Source organism: Ictalurus punctatus, chromosome 13, assembly GCF_001660625.3.
Source record: "Ictalurus punctatus breed USDA103 chromosome 13, Coco_2.0, whole genome shotgun sequence".
NCBI classification, from domain to species: Eukaryota; Metazoa; Chordata; class Actinopteri; order Siluriformes; family Ictaluridae; genus Ictalurus; species Ictalurus punctatus.
Window position 1 is genome coordinate 27086781 of NC_030428.2, and position 13220 is coordinate 27100000.

A 13220-nucleotide genomic window follows, 5' to 3' on the forward strand; every position below is an offset into this window, starting at 1 on the left:
GAAAGAAGGAGATTAACAAATTAACCCTAATTTGAGAAGCTCTGGATTCAATCTTTACGTCATGATTTAATCCACGATTTGAGGTTCAAGATCAGCTCCGTTTGTATCGGATTAAAATTCCTGTCCGAAAATGTAAAAATGCATCGTTCAAAAAAGAAAACAAAAATCGTAGGCACGAGTTTTTTTTAATTATTATTATTTTTTATTTACAGTGAGTGCTGTATTTATTTTATTATGCTGTTACATTACATTATACAAGTCTTTGTCAAAATTAGCTGGTGTTTGTTTAAAAAAAAGAAAGTGAACACTTTTTTTTTTTTTTTTTTGATATTCATTCCGTCCACTGTATACGTCGCAGCAGGAAGAAAGTAACCAACTGACATGGCATTGATGGCATTTTAGATTTGAAAAATGGCTAGAAATATTAAAACGTCATGACAGAACTTCCATCAACGCACGATTTGATTCGTGGCCCAAAAGGATCCGCTTGTTTCTATATTTGGTCGCTTTTGAATGAAGAACGAAGACGCCAACAAAAACAAACAAAAACAGAACGGCTCTCTCAAATACACGTCGTCCCGAAGAACCGTTATTGGGCTTTCAATAAATCCAGAGTTTCATAAATCTCTTTTTTAAACATCTGTATTTGACGGGCTTCTGCTCCAAAGAAAGCATAGGCACTGAGCGACTTGAAACACACACACACACACTAACGCGAAAGCCACAATTGCAGGTTCTGCGTCTACGAGCGGCCCGAGCAGCAACGCTCATTGTTACAGAGCAAACATTTTCAGTCGTATCTGATGTTGTTTTCACAGCGCAGAGAGAAAGTTTAGTACAGAAATAATTGACTTTATTGCCTCTGGTTTATAGTGCGGCTCCATCGCGAACACCCGGCCCAGTGATTTGTGTTTAGCTTTGGATGATCGCTTCTGAAACGCTGCCTCTGGGTTTGGGCACTCGTGTTTATGTTAGGTGCACATGGATATGAAAGTTATGGCTGTTATTTTTAAATTAAAAAAAAAAAAAAAAAAAAATGAGGGGAAAAAAGAAAAAAAATACAGATTCTGGTGCCGGTCCAGAGCTCGTATTTTATCTAGTTGTCGCTGACTAAATCCCAGAATCAACAGCTCACTTCTCTACTTCTCTTTAAATCAATAAAAACTGCCCACTTTTGAGTTTAAAAAAAAGATATCTATAAAATAAGAGTCACTGTATTTATAATGCAACAAGTGCACGATATGAAGTAAGCTCTATATTTCAGTCAAAGTCAACTTTTGAACTGTTTTATAACCTGTTATTGCAGAAGGAGTCGAAGCTAGTCTACTGCAAGTTTCAGGAATTGACAGAAGAGATAATAATAATAATAATAATAATAATAATAATAATAATAATAATAATAATACATGCGGAAGTGAACTTTTCTGTACGTCCCAGCCATGAAATCCATCCCATAATGCTTTAAAACCACAGTAATGTGTGCCACACAACTTCCTGCTATAAAGTATTGCCGCGTTCTATTCAAGCTCTGTGCATTTGAAGGACAAAAAACATGGACGCCTTCATAAAGGGTGTGTGTGTTTGTTAGCCACAAGCTAGCCAGCTAACGTTAGCACTCGTGAGGTTGTGATGTATTAATTATCTCAAAAACGGTACACTGCGTTATACAGCGTTTATAGATTTAACCAACTGGTGTGTTTGTTTGATTAATCTAACGTAAATACGACTGTTACAAACTCCTTTAAAGTACTGAAGTGATGTTGACGGTGGGCGGCCATTTTGATTTCAGGGTTGCAGATGCCTTTTCAGATGTTTGAGGTGGTGTTTTCTCCGGTTTCTTTGGGTTACATGTATTATACTACTGTACTATACGTTTATTTGTGACAGAATTGGCACATTATTGATTAGCAACATTAGCTACACTAGCCAGCTGCCTGTTGCCATCTCAGTAGTTAGCATAGCTAATGCTACCTCTCCACTTACCCTTTAGCAATCAAAGCATTTGTGCACCTGCTTGCACCTAATGCTAAGCTGAGTAGTATATCATGCATGCATGTTTTCTACAAAACTAGCATTCAGGGTTTTTTTGTGTATAAAAGCCAGACACCAGGGTTGCTAGCAAACTAAATGGCATTAAGCTAATCATTATATGTGTATCCAGTAGCCATGATTGCTATCAAGCTAGCTAAGTATAAGCTAGTTATTATACCATTTAGACTAGAAGCTTAGACGTTACCTCGAGTTAGTCTAGCGTTACTAGCAAGCTGAATAACATGAAGATTATTATTATTATTATTATTATTATTATTATTATTATTATTATTCTGTAGAAACCAGTAGCTATCAAGCTCGTTAGCATTGATATTTATTATATAATTAAAAAATATTATATAATTAGCCAAGTTTGCCTTGCACGTTAGCTACAATTAGAGTATTATTCTTTTTCTAGTACGCTACTGTGGCTAACATTTGGGCTAATTATTATTATTATTATTATTATTATGTAATCTAAAGCATAAATCAGGTGGGATTTAATCACTGTTCATGCTGAAAATGGGGGAAATTTTATGAAAGCTTTTATATATTTGTAGGTTTTACATAAAGGGTTCTCTAGAATGAGTAGATAAACCAGCTGTGTCTTTATTAAAACGGGGAAGAAAGGAAAGGGATCAGTGAGTCATATCATTTGACTCGACTCACCAACACGAGTCGACTCTTTCAGCTCCCAAACGACTCATTTTTTCCGAAAACCAGAGACACTTTTTTTTTTCAATATTTTGCTCACTGATTGTTCTTCTCTGTCTCGCTATGAAGAAACGGTTTCATAAATCTTACGCGGTCTTCTAAGCGACCAAATATTACTGGCGACATTGAAAACAGGTAATCCGAGGCACACTTCCAATTGAAATGATTAAAAAGCTTTATTGAAATGGAAATTTCATAGTGGAACTATTAAAATAAATGGACCTAATGGGCTGCGAACCTTTTATTTTCATATTTCTACTATGAAATAGCTATTAAATAAAGGCTTTTTAATAATTGAACGTGTGCCTTGGATGACCTTTTTTTGGATTCAGATTTTTTCCCCACCAAAGAGCGCCTTCAAACATTATACTCCACAGAACTTCTGAGCATACCGGATTTGTTGTGTTGTTTTGATCCTTGGTGACATGTCCAACCTTTATATGTTCCCCAATATTGAACGTTTCTTCTGATCACATTTACGTTTTAATGTTGAGAACGTGGTCGTGTTTTCACCTTAAACATACATCACGAAGACATTTCTCCATCTCTGGAAATCCCATTTTAACCCCTGATTAGAAGACACACATGAGACAGCTGAAAGAGATCATGAGGTCTTCGACTATCTTGTTCATAGCCGAGTAAATCTTCCGCTGCCTGTCTCATAAGTGTGTCTTTTAAAAGCTCTGTGTGTGGAGGAACATGGAGGAACATGCAGACCTCTGCAGCTGCGAGTCCCCTATTAAAGACAGACATGTCCAGGACCTCGTGTCTCCGTCTGTGTTAAACATTCCTCATCTGCCCTATCTCTCGCACACGCTCGGTTTCTGCGTTTTACGAGTGTGTGACGAGCCTCGCAGGTGTTCCTTACGATCGATCGTCATCGGTTCTGCTTCAGGCACTCCTCCGTTCCCCTCATGATCAGTCCCCACATGCTCCTCTGGTTCACTTCCTCATTAATGGGCTGTTTGGAGACGACTGCGGGCGGACGCAATCACGGCCTCCGTGCTTTAACGCAGAGTGGGCGCGTAGTAAATCAGCGGTCGGGCCTCGGCCGAATCCAGACGCTTCGTTTGTTTGAGTTGAGTGTGAGTGGGAGGCGGTGATGGAGGAGGGAGAAGAGTAGGAGAGCAGGTGCTTCTGACCGCAGCATGCTTGTTTTTATGCTTGGAGGAAACTCTCATGTACTAGATCTCGGAGCTTAAACCTGCAGGTCCCCTGCTTTTTATTTTCACCTCACTTCTTAATTCTTTCTTTCTGTCCGGACGTCCGGACTGTGAAGCATCACATACATCACACTCTCAATCGTCAGTGCATCTTTAAGACTACAAATTTTTGTCATTAGGCTTCACCATTAGCCTGGTCAAGCATTGAGACTCTTATTTAAAACTTCTTCAAGGTGCATTATGAAGGACCTAAAGCAGCATGACCTAAATCATTTGTGTCCACGTTCCAGGTTGGTCGTAGTGGTGTAATGCTACAAGCTACAGGTGCTTCTCAGGTCGGGGTTTTAATCCTCTTGCAGGAATTACTGCATCGGTGCGGCGTGGCGTGGAGGCGATCCGCCTGAGGCACTGCTGAGGTGTTCTGGAGGTCCAGGTCGCTTTGATAGCGGTCTTCAGCTCGTCTGTGTCGTCGGGTCTGGTGTCTCTCGTAGATTCTCTATGGGGTTCGGGTCAGGCGAGTCGGCTGGGCGATCGAGCACAGTAACACCACGGTCAGTAAACCAATTACTAGAAGTTTTGGCACCGTGGGCAGGTGCAGAGTCCTGCTGGAGAAGGAAATCAGCGTCTCCATAAAGCTCGTCAGCAGATGGAAGCATGAAGCGCTCTAAAATCTCCTGGTAGACGCTGCATCGACTCTGAACTCGAGAAAACACACTGGACCAACACCAGATGACATGGCAACCCAAATCATCACCGACTGTGGAAACTTCACTCTGGACTTCAAGCAGCTGGGATTCTGTTCCTCTTCACTCTTCCTCCAGACTCCGGGACCTTGATTTCCAAATGAAACGCAACGTTTACTTCCATCTTCCCCGTGATTGTGCTTGTGTGCCGAACCACACTGAGAGATTAAAGACTCGGGAAACCTTCGCAGGTGTTTGGAGTTAATTCCCTGATCAGAGTCTTCTCAGGTCGACATCTCTGCTTTATAAATTCTTCATTCTAATATTTTGAGATACCGGATTTTAGATGTCCGTGAGCTGTAAGTCGTAATCATCGAGATTAAAACAAAACAAAGGCTTGAAATATTTCACTTTATGCGTAACGAATTTAAAATATACGAACGTTCCACGTTTTGAATGAAATTACGGGGGGAAAAATGAACTTTTCCCGCGATATTGCACCTGTATACTACTACCGTATATACAGATGAGTGCAAAAGTTTGCACCCCCATGGCTTTCGAATTGTCGGTTTGCAATTTGTATATAAAATCGGCCTTGGTGTGTCATCGAACAAGGCAGTGAATAACATCTGGCAGAATAATAACAGATACATCAAGAAGTAGAAATATTTCCAAAAGGGAAACAACTGAAGACAACAGGGAGATGCATTCTTGTTTGTTTCTCCACTGATTATATTTGTGACTTCCCATAATGACCAGGAAAACCAACCCGTTGTCAACTTGCTAGACAAACGACATCTTCTTATGAAGGTGTGTAATCCGTCGCACTCAGCTGTATATACACACAGGTTTTGTGTTGTGCATTGCTACGGGTAACACGCCAGACCGGTCCTCTTTACATGCACGGCACGTTGGATGGAAAGAAAAGCGAGCGTTTGTCTGTAAATTGCTGAATGGCGGGTGAAGAGTGACGAGCTCCAGCCTCGGCATCAGTCAGTCGTTTTATTGGCTTTGACGGTATCTTTTGCTGGCGCTCTTTTCCACGCCGCCATCTTTCCAAACAGCTCGGCTCGGGCCAGAAAGCTGCCATACAATAAGATCAACAGGACTGATTTACACAGCGCTCGCTCAGCCGGGGATAAAAGAGTGGGGTTTTGCGAAGTCGAATGAAAACATGTCTGGACTATGAGTGTAAATCACACTCATAGTCTGGGCACACACACACACACACACACACACACACACACACACACACACACACACACACACACACACACAGACATGCTGTTCGGTGAACATTTGCATCATTAGTTGTACGCCTGCATTAACCACCGTTGTGGCTTTGGGGTCTGAAATCGAGCAGTATGACTCAGGAAACCAAGTGCAGAAATGCTGAAGACCAGATCAAAGCCTTATACTACTGCTTATTTTCATTCTTCCTCTATCTGAAAGGGGAAAAACAGCTCTTTCCCTCTAATTACACGGCCTTGTCTAGGACTACGTTTATCTGGGATGGATTTACTGGTACCTGTATTTCATCTTGTTGGACAGTTTTGATGAAGTGAATATAACCCCCCCCCCCCCCCCACCGATGAAATAATGCGTCACTGACTTCTTTTGCTAAGTGCTCTCAGGGTCCTGCGCAAATATTTTCTCTTCACAGCAGTCATATAATGATCAAAACAACTGATTTCACTTCCTGCCCTAATGAAGAAAGCCCTGTGCGCTGAAACGAGAAACTTTCACCAATTAAATGTAAAATTAAATTTCAATCTCGCTCACCGTTCCTCTTCCTCAGATCCGTCTCGGAGCGTTTCTCGACCGCACGGCTTCTCCAGAGCACACTGGGCTCTCTGATTGTGCTACGTTTGCTATATGTCCTGAACTAAATTCACTTGTTTTTGGAAATGTAACCAGCCTCTGGCTGAGCGTGGAGTTTTTTTCTGTTTAGCAAACCATACAGCGCAGTGAGAGGAAGTTTATATCGAGGCTCTCGAACGTGCGGTTCTGTGGGAACGCAACCCCAGAAAGGCTTTCATTTATGCAGCTGAGGAAGTTTTAGATTTGATTTGCGAATATGTTGTGATTGAAGGTACAACCGTGTCCATGAAGCGTGCATATAAATATACATTTACACAAATATACAGGTAGTACCCATAAGATTGTTTTTGTACAGGAGCGCCTCACGTTCGCATGTTTGCGTGTTCTCCCCGTGCTGCGGGGGTTTCCCCCGGGTACTCCGGTTTCCTCCCGCAGTCCAAACACATGCACGGTAGGTTGATTTGCATGTCCAAAGTGTCCGTAGTGTATGAAATGTGTGTGTGTATATGCTTCTGCCCTGCGATGGATGGATTGGAACCCCGTCCAGTGTGTACCCCGCCTTGTGCCTCCAGGTTCCCCGCGACCCTGAAGGATAAGTGGTATAGAAACTGGATGGATAAATATAATAATAATAATAATAATAATAATAATAATAATAATAATAATAATAATAATAAAAATCCTTTTTTAAAATTTAAATAATCAAACAATTGTAGTATTTTATTAAATAAAATATTTGATTTGTTTATTATCCACATCCTATTCAATGTTATTATTGTTAACATTACATTAGGTTATATTATATAAATAAAAATAGTAATGTATTCTGTTCCGTTGTACTTACATTATACTATCCACATACATTATAAGTTAAATATGACGTATTTACTATATATTTGTTTATAATATTTATTTTTTACTGTGGAATAATGAAACGTATCTCAACTTGTATAGGAAAAAACCCGTTCATTACTGAGGGCAGGATTTAATTCTGTAGCGCTTTTCAAACGGAACCTTTTTGACCCTTTGGGCTGTAGGTGGTTTGCCCGTGTCCTAGCAACTCCGGTGCGCGTGGACTCTTCACCTTAGTTACCAAGACCGCTCGAGCGGCTGAAGCTAGCGGAAAGAGCAAGTTTGTGAAGTTTTGCTGCATTTAAAACGCTTATTTTTAATCTGGGTAAGTCATTAAAGAGTAAAAAAAAATATATATATATATATATAGACATTTTTATTTGCTAAACGGTGATTAAAAAGTGTCTTGATAACGATTCCAGTTGATTAGCGAGTGTACAATGGCGTCGCGCATTAATTTATGCGTTAATTACCTACAGTATGTAAGCAGGAAGCGCGAATTTAATTGGGTTTGTTTGGGGGGGGGGTCTGATTTCCCTAATTAATTAATTAACGTATAACCCCTACAAAGAAAGCAAAGAGAAAGCTTGAGTTTTAAAAAAGACTCTTATTGTACACATTTAAGACTAGTTATTAAGATGTACTTCTTTAAATGTAGACGATTGTAAATGACACTTTCCAAAACCTCCCCCCTACAACGGACCGTACCATTTTTTTTTTTTTTTAAACAGCTTGATTATTCTTGGAGAAGCAGAAGTTTGTGGATCAAATGAGACATATTCACTGTGTACAATAGGAAACTAGTTTATTTATCGTTGAATCATCTCTAAAAGTGACTTGAACGAATATCCAGCACCCTGTTATTATCCATGCAATGCATTTCAATAAATTAATGACCCAGTTATAGTGTAGAAGTTGCAGGATGGGGCGACTTTAAATCGAATTAAAGGAGAAGTCCACCCTGAAACACATGAAATATATTTGTAGTGAAGTGACTGCGGTGTGTTCAGTGAGTCAGGTGCTAATGTGCTGTATTTTCGTTATTCCTTGTATAAAGTTAGAGGATGTGAGCTCTGCTGATGTCACAGAGGGCCATTATTATTGCTATATCGTGTGTGTGTGTGTGTGTCAGCACTTACAAACGTAAGAGTTTTTTGTGTCGTTTTGCAGTGACATTGTATGATCGATAAATCCGGCGTGGGATTAGTGGCGGAGAATGCGATGCAGCGATAAGATTAAAGCGCCGCTGCATCGCTGGCTTTAGTTAGATTTGTTCAGAGTGAATCTTTTCTTAAAGGTTTTATCTTTACGACAGAGTGCTGTACTGCGACAATGGGTGTGGCTCTAACACGGGCACTTCAATGGAGCAGACCTGACCGCTCTGGGGCCTCCGAGCTGGAGGATACACCACTGAACGAAGCTTTACTGAAACGCATCGTGCGCTTCGTGGAGCAGTTCAGCACCGAGCACCCGCATGATGCCACGCTGCCATTTCCCCAGCCTCTGCAGTGGAGGACCACTCTGCAACCTTCTGATTTCCACTCCGAGTACAGCGTGAGGTAGGTCGACGCCCGGACGCCCGGACGCCCGGACACCCGGACGCCCGGAGTCCGGCTAGATAGACAGCTCGAAAAGTATTGCGATGCGCAGTGATGACTCGTTCATTTGGTGCTGCCAGAGACATATCTCCCTGCAGTTCTCAACTGGTTTCCTTCTGAAGCTAAGCAGGGTTGAACCTGACCCGTACCCGGATGGGAGACCTCCTGTGGAAAACTAAGGTTGCTATTGGAACTGGTATTAGTGAGGCCATCAGGGGGCGCTCACCCTGCGATCTGTGTGGGTCCTAATGCCCCGGTATAGTAACGGGAACACTATTCTGTGAAAACGGCACCGTCTTTCAGATGAGATGTTAAACCGAGGTCCTGACTCTCTGTGGTGATTAAAAATCCCAGGACACTAATAGTGAAAGAGTCGGGGTATAACCCTGGTGTTCCGGCGAAATTCCCCCACTGCAGAATGTAGTGCACGATTGAAATAGAAAATAAACAAACTAACGTGCTTCTTTTCTTCAGACCTTTAGAGACCTCTTTGATGCAGACTTTGTTAGTTTAGATGTTGGGCGATCAGTACAATATTGAATCCTTTCAATCCATTTGAGTGCTCTAACTCACCCACGTCACCTCTGGAAGTGCTGCGAATTAGCCAATTAGCTGAATCAAGTGTGTTTTTAGAGAAACGAAGACACTAAAATGTGCAGTGCAGTGCAGGGGGCGTTTCTCCAGCATCCGGGTAGAGAACCCTGCGCGTTAAAATACATACTTCATAAATGAAACATCTTTTGATATTCAACGAGAGCTGGCGGCATGAGCGACAGTGATCGTTGGCGACTAGATGTGGGCGTGTCCAGCGACGCGGCGAAGTTGAGAAAAGTTGATCTTTATGCAAATTTGGAGCGACTTGGTGCCAATGGGCACGTGATATGTGATCTGGAATGCAATTGTGCCACCCGCTGATAAATATTACTACGGCAACCAGTTAGTCGGAACGCCTATCGGCGACTTCATAGTACGTAGTATGAACGTACCTTTTACTGACGTTGCTACTACTTTACTCCAAGTATTACCAAGCTCGTGTCTTGAAGGCCGACAATCGTATGCCGGGTTTATTCGTATTTTCGTTCTTGTTCGTCAGTGACTCTTCGGTGGAGTCCCAGGAAACCGACACTGATGGACGTCCCCTCCTCCACTTGACTCCTCCTGACATCTCCGTGCGCAGCTTCAGCCAACTCTCCAAGCTTCTTCAGCTCGCCGATGACCGAAAACTCAAGGAGGTGCTGGCTTGTCTACAAGGTACGAAGGCATTGACATACCCTGCTTTCAGGGATTTTCATTCTGATCTTCCATATCTACATCTATAGATACTTCCCAAAGCGTTTAATGTTGTGGAACGTCCATGCAACGTGTTCGTTCCTGGTAGCGCTTATGTTGTAAATGCTTTAAAGTGTCCTTCAAGAAATGTTAAGTAAACACCTCCTTCTCGTTGATTATCTCTCAGTGTCTTAATTCTGCACCTAATGTTGGCAATTCCCTTCCATCTATGGGGTTCCTCAAGGTTCTATGTTAGGCCCACTGCTCTTTTTATTCGAATGCATACCTTAGGTATTTATCATAACATGTACATCAGTATTTTTTAACGCGCTCCATAAATCCAGTTGTATGTGTTTGGGCAGCTAACAGGGACCCTGTGGGGAAAATCCTCGGGCCGAACCTCGCCACAGACGAAGGACAGGAATCATCCGAGCCCAAAATCCGACTCCAGGTCATCCTGCAGCAGTTAGACACACAGCTACTCAACAGCTCCGTCCAGCAATTCTCACAGTACGACCTGAAAGCCTCTGAGATGCATCCACAAACACAGGAACTTCTCTGAACTATGCACCTGCTTTTAGTCTTGCTGAATGATCTGTGTGTGTGTGTGTGTGTGTGTGTGTGTGTGTGTGTGTGTGTGTGTGTGTGTGTGTGTGTGTACACGTTCAGGGACATCAGGCTGAGCCCTGCCGCTGTTAAACATGAAGTCAGTTTGCTGCAGGATTTGTGCGAAGAGAAGAGACGCCTGAAATCTGTGCGCTACACATCAGGTCCGCATTATCCTCCTCTCTCTCTGTCTCTCTCTCTCTCTCTCTCTCTCTCTCTCTCTCTCTCTCTCTCTCTCTCTCTCTCCCTCTTCTCATTCTCCTCCAGTCCATCTCTTCCTTCCTGTCACTCACACGATTTCAAATCGCCTGCTCTGGACACATGTTCCTCTCACACTTCTCTGTCTCCTCATCGCTCCAGCAGTAGCGGAAAACACCGGAAGTCCTTTACTTTTAAAACGCATCTTCAAAGCATCATGTTTGGGTTTTATAAAGAGATTCATCAGGGGAACTACACACACACACACACACACACTCCTTTCAAACTCAAGTGTGTCCCTGAACACCGGGGACAAATTGGAAGCTTCTATGCAAATAACGTTGGCGTGGAGCCAGCAGTGATTTATTTTGGGGTCCGTGTGTGGCAGCTCCACACTGAGACATCGGTCACACTCCATGGCAGCTCCGCAGCAGGGATCCGCTGCCCTCTGCCCCATTTCCCCATCCCCTGCATTTTCCCTATTTTCAGCCTCCCATGATGGATGCTTAACCGAACACACACACCTCTTACCTGCTGAGCAGCGCAGCACTAACCATCACATGGCAGTTTGTCAAGCCAATAAATCACATCTATGTTCTCTCTCTCTCGCTCTCTGTCTGTCTCGGTCTCTCTTTCTCTGTCTCTCTCTCTCTCTCTCTGTCTGTCTCTGTCTCTCTCTGTCTCTCTCTCTGTCTGTCTCTCTGTGTCTCTCTCTCCGTCTCTCTCTCTCTCTCTCTGTGTCTCTCTCTGTCTCTCTCTGTCTCTCTCTATGTGTCTCTCTGTCTCTCTCGCTCTGTCTCTCTCTGTGTCTCTGTCTTTCTCTCTCTCTGTCTCTCTGTGTCTCTGTCTCTCCCTCTCACTCTCTCTCTCTCTCTCTCTTTCTCTCTCTCTGTCTCTCTCTTGCTCTGTCTCTCTCTCTGTGTCTCTGTCTCTCTCTGTCTCTCCCTCTCTCTCTCTCTCTCTCTCTCTCTCTCTGTCTCTCTGTCTCTCTCTGTCTCTCTCTCTCTTTCTCTCTCTCTCTCTGTGTCTCTCTGTCTCTCTCTCTCTCTCTCTCTCTCTCTCTCTCTGTGTCTCTCTGTCTCTCTCTCTCTCTCGCTCTCTCTGTCTCTCTCTAGCTCTGTCTCTCTCTCTCTCTCTCTGTCTCTCTCTCTCTCTCTCTCTCTCTCTCTCTGTCTCTCTCTCTCTCTGTGTGTCTCTCTCTCTCTCTCTCTCTCTCTCTCTCTCTCTCTGTCTCTCTGATAAACCTAGTTGATGTACAGTGGTGCTTGAAAGTTTGTGAACGCTTTAGAATCGTCTACCTTTCTGCATAAACATGACCTAAACCATCATCAGATTTTCACACGAGTCCTAAAAGGAGATAAAGAGAACCCAATTAAACAACTGAGACACAAATATTCTACCTGGTCATTTATTCATTGAGGAAAACGATCCGATCTGACATAAATCGCAAATTCGCACGAAATCATTTTGCACGGTCTCCTGCAGCGAAGTTTGTTGGTAAAGGAGACCTTTCAGCTGTACGTGACTCGAAGAGGGCTTTGATTGAACGCGCGCTGTGGTGACGTCACGTGACGCGTCCCCGCCCGAATCTGTGGAAAATCCTCGCTTGGTTTTGCGTTAAACTTCCGCGATGGCGAAATCCTGGAATCCTGGAGGGACTGTCTTTATACCGTAAAGTATATGAGGCAGCTCAAACGCACCATTGCTAGCTTATAGCCAGGGCCTAAACTGGGGGAGCTGCAGCGGCGGCAGAACCTCTCCATCTTTGATTTACGCGAAGGGAAAATATCGCTCTTGCGTTATGGTTTGTAAATCACAGCGTGGCATAACGATGTAATTCCGCTCCACACGCCGCCATAACGCAGTGCTGTAGTTTTAAACGTGTACGGGGTTTTTCTATATTCGAGGCGATACATGGTGAATACACCATTGAAGCAGAACGTGTGCGAGTGCACGTTTCGAGGCTCTCTACCGTGTCCGTCGTGTCAGTGGTACAGGATAAACGTCGGAGATTATGGAGGTGAGGAGACGCTCCTGATCTTGTGTTTTTCCTGCTCTCTCCGCAGATTACGAGTTCAGCAACGGCTGCCGCTCACCTCCGTGGAGGCAGGTGCACGGAGAGATCGCGTACCTCGTCATCGAGACGTGCGACGCGGGAGCGCCGCTCTGCGTGACGTGCAGCACTGACGGAGTCTTCCTCAATGCGGTGAGGAGTACAGTCGGTCTACGTTTAAAGCCAGAACAGGGTGTGTGTCTGAGCGTCTAAACAGTATATTACTTGGTTA

The 13220-nt window shown here is 43.4% G+C and overlaps 1 protein-coding gene across 5 annotated transcripts in view; it reads left to right on the forward strand.

Moving 5' to 3' along the window:
- Positions 1 to 1444: 1444 nt before the first annotated feature.
- The window catches only part of odad2 (outer dynein arm docking complex subunit 2), an 80882-nt gene continuing 69106 nt past the window's right edge, over positions 1445 to 13220 (forward strand). For 2 of the 5 annotated variants that reach the window (XM_017482649.3, XM_047159442.2), the window contains exons 1-6: positions 1446 to 1571; positions 8580 to 8823; positions 9956 to 10113; positions 10494 to 10641; positions 10801 to 10901; positions 13002 to 13141. In XM_017482649.3, coding sequence (XP_017338138.1) covers positions 1553 to 1571; positions 8580 to 8823; positions 9956 to 10113; positions 10494 to 10641; positions 10801 to 10901; positions 13002 to 13141 — 810 coding nt within the window. In that variant the 5' untranslated portion in view covers positions 1446 to 1552. Of the gene's footprint in view, positions 1572 to 1598; positions 1819 to 7408; positions 7590 to 8579; positions 8824 to 9955; positions 10114 to 10493; positions 10642 to 10800; positions 10902 to 13001; positions 13142 to 13220 lie in introns of those variants that run through there. The other 3 variants (XM_047159441.2, XM_047159440.2, XM_047159439.2) reach the window with 3 other exon arrangements.